This window comes from Pipra filicauda, unplaced genomic scaffold (genome assembly GCF_003945595.2).
Source record: "Pipra filicauda isolate LSUMZ 115617 unplaced genomic scaffold, ASM394559v2 scaffold601_size279085_pilon, whole genome shotgun sequence".
Classification (NCBI taxonomy): domain Eukaryota; kingdom Metazoa; phylum Chordata; class Aves; order Passeriformes; family Pipridae; genus Pipra; species Pipra filicauda.
Window position 1 is genome coordinate 242785 of NW_024104756.1, and position 15208 is coordinate 257992.

General features: G+C 51.7%; 1 protein-coding gene across 2 annotated transcripts in view; it reads left to right on the forward strand.

The window, feature by feature from the left end:
* MEGF6 (multiple EGF like domains 6) overlaps window positions 1-15208 on the forward strand; it is a 68078-nt gene that overhangs the window by 31901 nt on the left and 20969 nt on the right. For both annotated transcript variants that reach the window (XM_039388046.1, XM_039388047.1), the window contains one exon: window positions 12926-13048. In XM_039388046.1, the coding sequence (XP_039243980.1) occupies window positions 12926-13048 (123 nt within the window). The remainder of the gene's footprint in view (window positions 1-12925; window positions 13049-15208) is intronic.

Consider the following 15208-nt stretch of genomic DNA (forward strand, 5'->3'; position numbering starts at 1 on the left):
ACATCCCTGTGAGGGATTGCTCTGCAAGAGCCTTTCCGTGGGTGGCAGTGACTCTGCACGTCCCCATCCCTGTCACCATCCCTGTCCCTGTCACTGGTCCCATCCCAAAGGATTGTCAGAGGGTTCTGTCTGCAGCAGAGCTGGAGCCTGGGAGTGATGGGAATGGGATTGGCTCCCAGCAGCTCCGGGTGAGCAAGGGAAACCCAAGATTTATCTGCAGTAGCAGAAGGAAACACAGAGCACTGTATGGCTGAAACACGCGGTCCTGGCACAGCTACAGCTCATTCTTCTTCCATCCAGCCCAAATGCCTTCAAACCCTATTTGTCTCCATTTTTCTACTCCCATTTAAGAAGGAAATGCTGCTTTACAGAGCAAAAAAAGTAACTTCATAAGCGTAGATACATTTTTTGAGTGCCTTGCTCGGTGCCAAATGTCAAAAATTTGCCAACAAGTGATAAATCTTCTTGAAACCGCCCCATCTATTCCACACATCCAACTGCAACTTGGCATTTCCTAATCTGGGGGTGATTTTTGATCTGTAACTGAAGATAATGGAGTGGCCTAGTGGTGGTGTGGTGGTGGGGAGCATCTCCAGTGCTGGTTAATGGCTCCCAGGGAGATTTTGGGGAGGATGGAGGATGCTTCAGGGGTGGGGCAGAAGCACAGGTTTTGGCTCCTTTGGCTCCCGAGTTGTTAAATCCATGGGAGCTGCTGAGGAGGGGAAGGAGGGAGCCTGTGATCTGGTAACAGGGTGGTGATTCCTCCCTTCTCACCTAGTGATTAGTCATTCACTCTAATAAAAGGTAATTTGAGAAAAGTGCTCCTGTGCCTTCAAGGTCTGGTCCACACCCTGCTGAGGGGAAGGGAGATCTCTGGGTTCCTTAGGGGAACATGTTTTATTCTCCATTAGAGTTACGGTAATTAGTAGAAAAAGTGTATGAAGTGACTATTTTAATTTTTTCAACCTTTTAATTTAGTTTTCTCTGGATTTATGCTATTCAAGTTACTTGTGTGTGTTTATTTGAAGGAATTTTAGTGGAAAGGGATAATAATTCTGAGACAAGAAAGTAAATTTAGTGGAAAGGGATAATAATTCTGAGACAAGAAAGTAAAACTTCTAAACCTACGGATTTATGTTAAAAACATTTTGTCTTCTCATTTCCATGAACAGGATGGTCATTACAGAGTGAGGCAGTGAGTTGGGATAATGGTGTGTTCTTATCTGTGTGAGTTCCTCCTCTTGGGTAGTGGTACCTTGAGTGTTTGGGCAAGGAAGGAGGGGGATCGTTTTGTACCTGTTAAAGTTGTTTCTTCTTATTGGTACTGAAAGTTTAGAATGGGAAAATAAACTGCAGCAAAAGCAGCTGGGTTTGGTCCTGTGCAGCACCTCAGACACAGGCAGGGCTGTTGGCCCTGGTGAGGGACCAGAGCAGGATCAGGGCAGGGCCCGTGGCCATGGTGTGTGTTTTGCTGGTGCAGAAGAGGTGAGATTTCCCCTTGGAGTCTGTGGCGCCCTCATTCCCTGTTCTGCTTTAAACCTCCTGCTTCCAAACCCAAGGGGAAGAGGAGCCACAGTGTTTGTTTGTAACTGGAGCTGCTGGGTGGGGCTGTGTGAGCAGTGCCCAGTGCCAGCTCTGCCCTCTGTGCCTCCTTGGCTCCCACAGCTGGTCCCTGTGCCGGGGGGTTCCCCAGCCCGTCCCCCCTCCGTGTTTTCATCTCTGGGAGCGCTGCTGGTTCGGGGCAGCCCAGAGTCAGAAAGATGCAAAAATCTCTTTGCTTGTCAGAGCCAAGAACCAGATATATTTTTTTTTTTTGAGCATATCAGAGTTCCAGGATTCACTGGCAGATTGGAGAAAGCACCTTGACCAGGCTCCTGCAGGCCAGAACCCCAAAGCCACGTATCCTCTGGTGTGACATTAAAGTGCCAGCTCAGGGCATGCTGGGGGTTGCTTTGGATGGTCATGGCTTTGTGGTGGAGTTCTTGCATATTTTCAGCCCTGGTTTGCTTAGCAGAAGGCCAAAAGTATTCAGATAATTAACACAGATTGCTGACGAATGGGGAAAGAGTCGTTTCTGTGGATATCGGTTCGGACATTAAAGAATTCCTCAGAAAAATGTCACTTTCTTGCCAATTTGGTACATTTGTCTTGTTTTGTTGAAAATAACTGAAAAGTATTTCCTGGCTCTGTCCCACTGTAGAGATGTGCGAAATAAACAGCTCTGCCCTTATCTTAGCCAAGCGAAAATATTTCCAGTTTCCCCAGAATTCCCCTGATGCGGATTAGCTTCTCTGATGATTAAGAGGTTCGGGATTTTGGTGGAAAAAACAATCTTTTTTTTTTATATATATATTTTTAGGGAAGACAGTGTGAATCCCTTTGCATATATCCTTAGAATTATTTGTAGCTGTTTGCTCCCTGTCTCTCCCTTGTCGCCTGTGACTCGGTGTTGGGGATCTGTGGGGACACTGAGTGTCACTGTCCTTCTGGAGCCCCTCAGTTATCCTGTCTGCAGGTTTCACCATGCCAAAAAAAGAACATAGGGAAGATTAAATCCTAAATTAACTGAGGGTAGAGTTTGCCCTGGGCTGCCTCACTCCTGTGCTCCCCTCTTTGCTTGAGTGTAAATCTCTCCACCCCAGGGAAGAGGGTGTTTTTATCTCCCCATGGCTCTCCCTCAGCCCTAATACTGAAACAGTGGGTGGACCCTGCTGTACTGAGCAGTTTTACATTAATGTTTATTTAAACATCAGGTAAGAAGCTCTTCCCAAACACCCCACACACTAACACGCGTGTTCAGGAGGGGACGGGATCGGATCCGTGTTTGTGCAGACGGTGGAGTTTGGGAAGACAAAAGGCACTGACTAATGTTTACAGTTTGCAAAATATTCAACTTTTCTTGGTCAGAGTCCTGATGGAGTCTGAATAAAGCTGGCTGGGCTGCAAACCATGGGGTCAGATATTTGGAGCCCTGAGCTGGCCAGGAGGGTTTGGACCTCGCACCTCTCCTGAGGGTGGCCCGGGAAGAGGAGCTGTGGGTTCAGAGGTTTGATTCCTGCCTTGGAGTGACACCAAGCTAAGCCTTTCAGAGTTCTCTCTGAAGTATTTGCTAAACAAATCACTGCAGTAGCACCAGCTTTGTGTGGAGAGGCAGGAAAGTACCAGGAGCCAGAGTTTGCTTCTAAGGTAGGAGAGTTTTTGAAGGAAAAAAGCCTTCATCTCAGCCACATGAGGACTCCTGAACCTGCTAAGTGGGCAGGAGCCAGTCAGCACTGTGCCCATCAGGGGTCCTGGGGGAGTTCAGATCTGTAGGTGTCATCGTGCCCAGGGCTCTGCTCCAGTGACAGGTGTGATGGAGCGATGCAGTGGACAGAGCTCTTAGAAAGTGTCATAAACCAGCCCCTAAACCACAATTCTCACAAGCTGTTGTTTGTTTTATCCCTCTAAGCACCACTTGACATAGACAAGCATATTTGTGCTTCTTGTGGCCTTCGTAGGACAAGGGCATTAGCTCTGAAAGTAAATGAAAATTCCCATTTTAGCTGGATTGTGCGTAATAAACCCAATTTAACATGTAGGGGTCTCCAGTCATTTAATTCCTTCAGTTGGTGAGGAGTTCAGGGAAGTGGTACATACCCCTGCCAGGGCCATCATAGAAAACACCCTGCTAGGGGAGTGTTCCCCTCTTTAAATCCTCTTTGAAATGGGTCAAGAAGGCCTTGATGGCTCAAGACAACTCCTGTCTGGGAGGAAGAGGGAGTCTAAACTCTTCAGCTGGAAAGACTAAAAGCTCTGAGCTGCCCATACCCCTGTCAGCCTGGTGCCATGTGCTCTGTGCACACACATGAGGTGATGGTGTGTGCTCTGCCCCAGTCACAAACCCTGTCCCTCAGCCTGTTCCTCTCCATTCCCCTTCCATGTTCCACCTCCTGTGTGTTTCTGGACTGCTTTCCTAGTGTCCTTTTGGCCATTTCCTTTTAACTGTAGACTTCTTCAAATGTCAGAAGAAATGTGGTTCAGGGTTTGAGTTGTTTTTGGGTGAAGATTCCAGCACTTCTGTTGACCTGTGTCTGTGCAGGGATGAATTAACTCCAGGACTTAACTCGGTCTCCAGGTGTGAAGGACCACATTGTCAGCTCTGATTTGTTTGGGTTCTTAGAAGAATTTATTAACACTGAAACTGAGTCTGAATGAAATTCCATGAGAGGCAGAGGTGTGGCCCAGCTTGGTCCCTGTTCAAGGAGCCCTCTGCATGTTGGTGCTGTCCTGGCTCAGTCCCCAGGAAGAAGGAAGGACCTGCAGCTGATTGGAATGTGTTGCCATACTCAAACCAACTCTTAGTACTTAATCAGCTGAAGTAAATTAGGTGACAAGGAAGCTCGAGCTGGCTCTGACCTGGCCAAACATAACTTATGACATAAGCAGGACTCAGTTTCTGTTCAAGCCTGATGTGCTTTTGATGCGTTTGCACCTCTGAGCTGTGTGGGAAAGTCTGAGCCTCTCACCGTTGTCTTTCTTTTGCAGTCTAAGAAAGCAGGGCATTAAACAAGTTTGTCACAGAGGTTGCATTCATTTGTGCAGGGTGAGGAGGAGTGCCCTTTTTTGGGAAATGGCTGTGCCTGGGCAGAAGGAATTCCCAGGTTGTGGAGCCAGGGGAAAGGTCCCTTTGCTGGGTGCTTGAGGAGTCGGGGAGTCACTTGGAGAGCGGCTCACTGTGATCCATCTGCGTTCCAGGCAAGGCTAATTTAATATAGATGATGTCTTAATAACATTTCTGAACTGATGAAGTCGGTCTGACCCGTTTTTCGTAGCTCTGTGGCAACATTGATTTCTGCCTGTCAGCACCGCGGGAGACGTTCGCAGGAGACGTGTCACCATCGCCGTGGCAGTGGTGGCAGTGTCAGGGCTCAGGGGCAGCATTCCCAGGACCTGCTCTGGGCCAGCAGGGACAATTCATGGTGTCTGGCCGTGGGGTATTTTGAAATGGGTGAAGTGTTTGGTGGATCTGGCAGTGGCCTCTCGCGGGACAGCAGCACGTCTGTGCACATGGGGAGCACAGGCAGAACCTCTGGTGCCTCCCAGTGATACCCCTCTGGCATTTCCCCTCCTGTGCTCTGTGTCCTCGCTCCCCCAGCACTGAGCATCTCCCTGGGCACCCAGGCAGCCCCACTGTGCAGCCCTGTGTTGAGCAGCTCGTGGGATGGGGCACATCAGGCTTGACTCCTCCAGACCATTTCCATGCGTTTGCAGCCTCCTTCAGAGAGGTCATGTTTAAATGACAAATTTTTGGGTCAGATATTTTTGTTAAAGTCAAAATATTAATGAGAAGCATGTGGGCTGTTGCCTTGTGTGAATATTAAGATGAGCAGCAGTGGTCCCTGAAACATTAGGAAGCTGCTCTTGCTTGGAATGATCAGCAAAGGAGACTCGTGACTGGAGTCCACCTTCCTTTGGAAACTGCTGCAGCAATAGCATGAAATCCTTATTTTCTTCCTGGATTCAGCTTGTTTCAAAATTTTTCGTGGAATGCTATTCATTGCAGCCTAAACCACAAGTTTTAATTTGGAATTTTACTATGGCCAAGTAATACTGTGAACATGTCCCAAAGTAGCAGGGCCTGCTCCCCCCAGCTCAGCCCTGCGAGCACATTGTTTCAAAACATTCCAGAATGTTAAATGAGGCTTTTGAGCTTGCCTCTGGAAAATCCAATAAGCTATTCCTACTTCTTGTTTAATGAAAAAGGTAAAATAAAATTCTAGGCTCCGTCTTGCAGGAAACAGGAATATTATGAGCATTATGGTTTTCTTTGGAGCGCTCACAGTGGCTGTTCCTCATTTCAGTTTAAATTTGGTGACAAAGGTTTATTTTAAGAACAGCACAGCGAAGATTTGCTGTTTGGGGCTGTTTCATTATCTGCGGGTTTCAGGGAGGTGTGATGGTAACGGGGCACATCCCTAGAGAAAAACTCCCGGTTTGGGGTAACCCTGGAGCCCCCCACGCTGCCCCGGGTGGAAGTGGGCTCGCTGGGGCTCTTGGGAGAGCCTGGACAGCCGTGCCCGTGTTTCATCCCTCCTCAGCCCCGTTTTGGGGCCAATCCGCGGGTTTCTTTCACGGCAGAGCATCCGCCCGAGCTCTGGCCCCGGGGCCGGGGGTGCCGCGGTGGGTCCTTCGCCTCGGCCGGGTCACGTTGCTCCACGCGTGGGCACCGAGGCCGTGCAGCCGTCTGTCTGTCCGTCTGTCTGTCCGTCCCGCCGTGCCCCCCGACGGCATCCCGGGGCTTTGCGCCGCGGTGCCCGGCAGCGCCCGAGGGCGGGGTGGGGAGAACCCCCCGCCCGTCCCGAGCGCTCCCCCCGCGGGCAGGGGGATCGCGGGCGCTCCCGGGCCCGGCGGTACCTGCGGGGGCGGAGCGGGACCGCCCCCCCGGCTGAGCTCCCCCGGCTGAGCCGCCCCGCACCGCCCCGCGCATCCCCGCCCGCATCGTCCCGCTGCGGGCCGGCTCCGTCCCGTCTGCGTCCCCTCTTCGAACCGCTCCGTCCTCGCTCTGTCCCCTCTCCCTGGCCCTGCTCCATCCCCGTTCCTTCCCGTCTCCCTCTCTCCCTGTCCGCGCTCCATCCCTGTTCCTTCCCCTCTCCCTGTGGCTCCATCCCCGCTCCATCCCCGCTCCGTGCCGCGGTCATGGGCCGGCCCTGGGCGCTGCTCTGGTGCCTGGGCTGCCTGGGCGGCATCCCGGGCTCTGCCGGCGAGCACTACCGCTACCTGTGGAGGAGCTGCTACCCCTGCTACCTGGGGCGAGCGGGGTACCCCGACCTGCGGCCAGGTACGTGCGGGACCAGGTGGCCTGGAGAGGTCCCTTCAGACCCGAACTCTTCTGGGATTCTGTGTGGCCGGGCAGGGCTCTTCCCCGAGGGGTTTGTCCCCACACCCCCCAACTGTCGAGTGGCCCCAGGCTGGTGGCCACCCAGGTGACAGACTGGTGACCTGGCTGTGCATCTGCCTGTGCTTGTACTGTTTCTTTGTGCTATTTTATTATTATTATTATTGTTATTGTTATTATTATTATTGTTATTGTTATTCTTCAGGGCATTTCTTACCCTGAAAAGTCGCTTCTGGCAGAGGGGGAGAAAACCAGGAGTTTCTTCCTGTCGGTTGCTGTGCAGCTGGGTTAAAGATAGCTCCTGTGCCACATTCCTTAAAAAAACCAAATGAATGCATTTTGCTAGGGTGTGTAGAATAGCTTTTTCCCCGGTTCCAAAAAATCTTACCCCAGTCCGGGGCAAAAAGTGAAATTTGATACTGTTTTATCATGAAAAAAATCTGCCTTTCTCTCTCTGTGAGGCTGTGGGTTTGTCTGAGCTGTGTGAGTGTTGCACAGCGGAGTCTCACATAGGACAGACTCACTGTTCCTCGCTGTTGGCCCTTGTGCAGGGGGAATCCTTGGGCAGCACTGACCAGAACCAGGAGCTGGGCACAGCTGGGGATGCAGCCATGTCTTAGGGATCGCTTCTCTGCAGACTCAGCAGTGTCTGTTGGAAGCAATTCCCAGCCTGCTGCAGCGTGGGAAGCACTTGGCCAGGCAGAGCTTCCCATGGAGCAGGTGGAGGGGATGGAGCCCTGGGTGCTCCTGTTGCACGTGTGGGTGCACTGGCTTCCATGAGATGGTAGATGGGGACACGGAGCACGGGGTGAGTTCAGTGAGTGCACACACCCTGTTTCCTCCCCTGTGTGCTCTTGGCTGCTTTCATGGCAGGAAAGGTTTGTGAAGATTTAGGAAATACTGGAGGATCTGTGGAGGTCACTAAAGACTTGGGATGCTTGGGCGTAATGTAGACATCAAGGAATGCATTATCTCATCGTGAGATAATGCTAATAAATAAATGCCCCAAGCGGTCGGTTGTAGAGTGATATCAGGATAGATGTGAGATGTGCCAGACCTTCGGAAACAGGGCGAGTTGCTGCTTTGTTATTTATAGATCAGATGTTTGTCTCAAACACAGATTGTGTTTGCTGTCTCCATCCAACTGTATTGGCTCATTGTAATTCTCCAAGATAAGCTCCCGAGATCCAGCTTTGTGGCTGGAATATAAACCTCCAGCCTTCCTTTCTCTAATGCAGAATTCACCGGATCCTGATTCTGCTTATCTCTGCGGACAGGTGTCTCTGTGCATGGTCGTGGTTTTATCCTGCCTTGTTGTGAGGTGCCTCTGAGGCTGCATGGCCGAGGGAATTTCCTGGTGTTCATCCATCTCGTGGCTCATCCTAAACTGGTATCACTGGGTTTGGTTAATTTTTTCTTTGCTGCTTGAGCTTTTCTTTGACAGGTAGGAGGAGACATTGTCTTGGTGTGATTTTTAGGGTCCCAGATGTTTTCTTGGTGTGATTTTTAGGGTCTGTGTGCTGGTCTCCTTGCAGAGTGTTCCTGTCTGCCCACCCAGACAGCACAGACGTCCCCACAGCCGTGTCCCCTCACAAAGCAGCTGCCAGGGCACAAGGCTCTGCTGTGTGCGCGTCACCGGCGGCTTTGTTGTGTGACGGGAGAGTGAAGAGGGGGTTTGTGTAGTAACAGTGGAGGTTTCATTGAGGTCTCGAGTGCCTTAACATGCCTTGTGTGTACAAACAGGGCTCTGTTGGGTCCTGGTGTTGGTGCAATGGCTGATGGCAGTGCTGGGTGTTGTGTCCTTACACAGCTGCCCTTACAGGAGGAGCTTTGTGCTCCGATGGGACTTGCAATCAATCATCCCAGTGATGTAGACCTGGTGCAGTGATATTGCCTCTCTGAGCCTCTAAACCAGCCAGGAAACAGCAGAACTGGTGACTGGTGTTTGATCACAGTTTCCATTAGCTCCTTCAATAGTGACCTGCATTTCCACCCGTGGGTACCATTCCCAGGCATGTGTTGGTGTTCACTCTGTGCCGTTGGCTCCCACAGTGCAGCACAGGGACCAAACCACTGTGCCTCTGCACAGGGGCATCTGCCAGGCAGGGAGGCAGCTTGCACAGGGAACAGGGTAAAACAGAGTGCTGAGAGAAGGCTGGAGTGGGTGAGAGCAGCAGCAAGTCCAGAGCAGGCTGCCTGCTTGTTGTTACGTGCACCTCTGCTCTGTGCTGAGTAATGCCCTAATTAAAACCCACCCAGAGACAGAGGTGGGAGCACGAGGGGGAGCTGAGCGACTCTCCCAGCCACAGTGCTCGGGGGCAGGGAAAGGTGAGCTGAGGACAATGCCAAGGACTGAGGCAAACCAGCTCCCTGATGCATTTTCGCTTCACTGGATTATTGCAAAGCCAATGCTTCCGTTCCTGAAGTGCCTTTGGAATCTGCTCCTGTGGATGGCACAGGTAGCCTGGGGAAGCTGTGGGCACCTCCCACCTCTCTAGGAGAGGCTGCAGCAGGAGGAATGCCAGTTCCAGTAATTCCGTGGAGCTCTTTAAGAGCCTTCAGGCTTTTCCAAATTCCTAGTTTAGGACAAGATGAAAGCTGAGGGTGTGGAGGTGTTCTGACCGCCCAAATGGCCTTCCTTCTGCCCTCCCTGAGTCACTCACATGCCCAGCTGAGACCAACCTGAGGCTGGTACCCTCCTTCCCCAACCTAGAGGAGGGAAAGGCTTTCAGGGTAGCTGAGGGGACCTGAGGCATCGTCCTCTCCTGTGGCATCCTTGCATTGTTGGTGTTTGCCATTGCTGATTCCTGTCTGCACACAGGGAGTGTGCAATAAGAGGGCACACAAAGTCTCCAGGTTATTCATGGTAGGGGCTGTGCAATATGTGCAAGTGCCAAAATAGTGCAGAGGGGGTTTTCTTTCTAATGCCCTGGGTTCCTAATCATGTCCATGCTGCAGGATGACAGCAGTGATGCTGTGCCCCCCTGTCCGGGAGCTGGCAGCCAGTGTGCTGCTGTTGGGTCCTCTCCTTCCAGTCTCTACTTCTTAAAATTGCTGAGTTAGCTTCAACAAACCGGTACGGGAAAGATAAAGTCACCGGATCCCACACATGCTCATCTCGATGGATTTTAATTAACCTTTTCCCCGCAGCCCTGCTCTGTAATCCGGGCTAATTGCCGCAGGGATCAGAGCCTGGCACTGCTGCTCGGCCAGACAGAGCGAACCTCGGCAGCGGGTCTGCTGCCTGTGCTTCCAGCTGGGATCCATCGCCTCCTCCTCAGCCTTGCAGAGGAGATAAACTGCCTCCATACCAGATATTTAATACTTTGCAGACCTGCTGCTGCCACTTTCTTTCCCCTGACAGGGAGCTCTGGTTGGAGACAGATCAGTATTCCTGCTGGAGGGACCTGAGTGTGGTCAGGGAGTGCACTCAGCCAAAGCCATCTCCTTGCACTGTCTCCTTTCTTTTGCTCTTGTGTCCCTCTCCCCTGTGTTTGATGGCAGCAATACCCGTGTTAGCCCACGTAGCCGGTGTCTGGGGCCTGATGGATTGTTCCTGCTCAGGGAAGAGGCTGACGAGAGCATTGGCTGGTCCTTTGCTGATCCCCGTGTCCTTGCAGATGAGGACATGAACTCCAGTTTCCTTACACAGCAGGGATGTGATCCAAGCCCCACTCCCCAGCTCTTGCTGCGTGGGGTTCCTGCCCCCGTGGGCTCTGGCCAGTCCCCACGGCCGTGTCCGTGCTGGCACGGCAGAGCAGGCAGGCCATGGGCTTGGCACGCTCCGTCCTGGCACGGCTCTGGCTTGCTCAGAGTCAGCTGAAGAGAAGCCTGTATGCTTCTCGTTTGCTTCCTTTGGTATATTAATTTCAACCAGATTTTGTCAGCTCTCCAGTAGGAAAATAACCCCGCCGTGCCCCAAACCGCAGCTCACGGAGTGTCACGGAGGGATTCGGGTCGTGCTGCTGCCAAGATGTGCACCAAGGGCAACGTGACCCTTCACAGCCATGCTCCTCCTGGCCCTGGGATCAGCTCCTGCTGCTTTCCCGTCCCTGTTCCTGGGTGACTCACTCACTGGCAAGCCTTGGGCATGCCAGGACAGGCTGGAGGAGCTGCCACTGCTGGGGGTGGCTGGTGGGTCTGCCCCCTCCCTGTCCCCGGGGACAGTGTTATTTTGGTCACACCATCATGCAGGGTATGTCTCAAAATGTCTCTGGCATTGCAGAGGAGATAAGTGAGGCTCCAGGAGGGCCAATAGGATGTGGTGGGTTATGTGGGAGCACGTGGCAGTGAAGGTGATGGGTGGTTCTACAGCCACAGTGTGAGGAAGGACTGGCCACTCTCCCAGGCCAAGAGGGGATGAGGCAGAGGGGATTGGGGTGGGGACAGCCTTTGGAATCACTGAGATTTAGAGGGTGAAAAGTACAAAGGGGGAAGAGGAGACATTGAGAGAGGAGATGTAAAATTACTGAGTGTGAGTAATGGGGTGAAAGTAAGAAGTTTATTCAACACATCACTAACTTTCTTGGACGGTAAATTCTCTACGGTTTCAGATTAGAGTTGAAGGGAAGCAGTGGAATAGTCATTTAAATTCAGACAGAAAACTTTACTACACTATATAAAATCTTCCCAAACCCCAGTTTTCCTGTTCTTGAGCCAAACAGAGCCAGTTCTGTGTATTAATAGCTAATCCTGCCCATAGAGATGAGCAGCGAGTGCCTCAGGGGCTCTAGGGCTCTGCAGCATCCCAAGTGTTTAAAGCCTTCGCAGAGGAAAATTGTTTAATCAGGATTAGGTTGCTTTGCCCGGCATCTGAGCCTCACACCACAGCATTTTTCCCCCTAAAAAGCCACTCTGGCTTTGGCTCACTCTTCAGAGAGCATCACTCAATGCTTATGTTTCACCTCAAAAATCTATTCATTTTCCTTTCTTTCAAAGTCAAGTGCCTTGGAAAAAACAGGAAGAAAATACCAAAACCTTCTAAAAGGCTCAGTCCACTGAATTGAGCAAAGGGCTGGCATTACAGAAATCAGCCTTTTTTTCTGGGTTAATGGAGACCACAGCTGCAGTGGGAGCTCCCAGGAGGAGCCTGGCATGGCCGGGGCAGAGGGCATTGTGACTTCGCTGGGAGTCACTGGGACAGGAAGGGCAGAGGCTTTGCACGAGCTCTGAGCCTTAGGTTTTAAAGTTTTAAGCAGTGAGAAGCCTTGCAATGAGAAGTGTTCTGAGAAAACAGTAATTTTGTGTTGTTACTGTGCAGCTCAGGAGCACCGAGTCACACCCGCGTCACCTCTCGCACTTCGCTTCCCGTCCTGGCCCTGACCAGACCTTTCCTTGCTGCTCGCTGATTTTTGTGGCAATTAATCTGATTTATGTAAAATTACAGCCCTGGGCTCAGTCGAGGCTGAGTTTCTCCTTTCCCCGTGGTTTTTGGTGCCCTTTGGCTCCCTGGGGGGAGCTGTAGGTGAGCCAGAGCTCGCTCCTGGAGCAGTCTGGGCTCTGGGGGCTGCTGGGGGCTGCGGTGCTGGGCAGGTTCCTGCACCTCTGGCATGCAAGGACAGGGCCGGGTCCACGCCCTGCCGTGATTCACTCAGGAAATGTTTCTTTATCTCATCAGTAACAGTGGCTGGGATGGCAGGATCGCTCAACTCGGCTCTGGATCGTCCTGCTGCTGGTGTGGCCCCCTCGCTGGCTGGGGGGGCTGAAGGTGCAGAAAGTGCAGAGAAACACGAATAGACCCAAAGCAAAAAAGTGTAAAATATGAGTTAATCCATCCTCTTGGAGCGAATGGGAAAGGTGACCATTGCGAGGTGACCAGACAGGGAAGGTTTATGCTGACTGACAAATAAGATGCTTTTTTTTTGGTTGCTGTTCACCAGTTGGGGGCTTGTCCCTGAAATTCCGTGAACAGCTTGGCTGATGGAACATAAGGAAATGACCAATCTCTGCATTTGTTCCCCAGGTCTGGAGTCAGGCAGCAGAGGACCAATAATGCTGACCCCAGACCCCCCCATGCCCACCCCTCTGAGTTTCTCCCTCTCTTTTTTGCAGATGTGGACGAGTGCCAGGTCCACAACGGGGGCTGCCAGCAGAGGTGTGTGAACACCCTGGGCTCCTACTACTGCGAGTGCCGGCCGGGCTCCCGCCTGCACACGGACGGCAGGACCTGCATCGGTAAGGCCCTGCCTGGGCACCTCTAACCCTTGTAGCCTTTTTCTGCTGGTGAATCCATGGCAGTGTACAGAAAACACCTGCCTTGGCTTCCTCACTCCTCCCTGCCCTCTGTGCAGGGACCATGGCATGATGCTGGTGGATGTTCCTTTGTGTCCTGGTTGTCCTCCCCAACATGTTTCTGTTGCTGGGTTCAGAGCATTTGCTGTTCTTCTGGGTGGTCACGTACAGCTGTGGCTGCTCTGCAGTTCCCCAGTTTGTTCTGGTTCAGGAGAAGTGACTTCCAGTGCTTTGGTGCTTCTGCTTTTGGTTCTGGATTTGTCAGATATGGCATTTTCAGAGCAGATACATAAACTAGATTATGAGGAGGTTCAAGTCAGGCTTCATTTTGACCTCAGCTATTTCCCCAGCCCACGCTGTGGGCACCGGGTGTGACAGACAAGTGACAGTAAGTGTGGCTGTGTGTGGAACTGTGGCCATAATAATCCCAAAACCTCTTCCCTGGGATGCTGGTCATGCATCTGCCTGGATAGTGCATGTCCAAACATTCCCATCCAGGCACCAAGTTTGGGCCAATTTCTTGAAATATTTTTGTTTGCCTGCCCCAAACTGGAGGCTCAGAATGGAACTGACTGGAACTCAGAGCCTGCCTCCAGCATCTGCTGCTGCTTTAATTAAACCACTTCTCCCTCACAGCTTTATTTGACACATTTTTCCGTGATTTGAGGGATATTTTCATACAAGTGGAAAGAATTCCCAGGCAGTGGCATTGCAGGGGCCGTTTGCTGGGTTTTCTCAGAGCATGGTCACGCTCCAGAGTTTTCTGTGCAAGCCTGAGTGTTCCAGTTGGGAAGGGTGATGTGAGCAGGAAAAAGCCATCCAGGGAAGCTGAACCCACCGTGCCCAGCGCTGCACAGCTGCACATCTGGCCACAGCTGCCTCCAGTACATGATGATACCCAAACAAGCGCAGTGAGACTGAAGGTGCTGGTTCCCCAAGTGCCCCATGTTTTGCTGGAAAAATCCAGAAGCAGAAGGATCACAAGTAAAGGACAGTGCCAACCATCCCAGCCCTCTGCTCCAGCCCTGAACTCGAGCACTCGTGTCGGTGGTGACGGGCTGCTGCCGCTCACATGTAAGTGTGCTGTGGTCTGTCATCTCCTAATTGTCTCTGGAATATGCAGCTCCCTTTCTTGTGGTGTGCAGAGATTCTGCCGCCTCCGCCCCGTGGAATAAAACATGGGACAAACTGAAATGGGGAGTTCTTGGCAGCGCCAGCCCCAGAAGGTGCAGCAGTTTTCGAGGAAAGGATAAGATGGATCACCATAGGGAGGAATCTCTTCTTTAAAAGGAATTTCCAACCTTTTCCAGGTTTTACCTGCTGGGGTGGCTGTACCAGGCAGAGTGTTCCCGTGGGATCCAGGCAGGCAGGGCTGCCCTGCTCCTGCTGCCTGCACCCAGCACTGCAAACCTGCTTTGCATTACACTCATGAGCAACTGTTTGCCATAATGTGCAGTGTTGGAATTCATCTGCCAAAAGTGGGGGTCTCTGTTCATGAAACCTGATCCATGGGAGGACGTGGGGCAGTTCCTGAAGCTCTGAGGAGCAGAGCTGGCAGGATCTGTGTCGAGTTTGGTGGTGCCCCTGTGATCAAGAAAATGTGGGAAAGTAGATGCAGACCAGACAGGGCAAGTAAAAGCCTCTCACTGCATGGTTGTCCAGTAGTGTTTCTGAAATAACAACAGAGCAGGACCAAAACTCTGTCTCTCTCCTTTCAGGACTGGTGGCTTTTGTTCTTTACACATTTGTGTCTGTACATGTGTGTATAAATCACACCTTCCTATAGCTCTGTATTGATCCATTAAGCCAGTTGTGCAGAGTGGTGAAAGCTCAGAACAGAGCAGAGGCTCAGAAGTGACTCCTCTGTTGGTGTTTGTGGTTGCCCTATTCTACCCACAGTTGTCAGGTTGCCTTGTGACATGGTCTGTTGGGAGGGATTAGGGATAACTGATCCAAGCGGTGTTTCTCTGCAGTTTGGGATGATATTCTCTCATTTTCTGGAGAGATGCTGCTAAAATATAAAATATTGCCACTAAATACAAGGAATAGGCCAGGAATGAAGGGAACTGGAGACAGCGAGCCTTTTCCATCCATCCATCCATC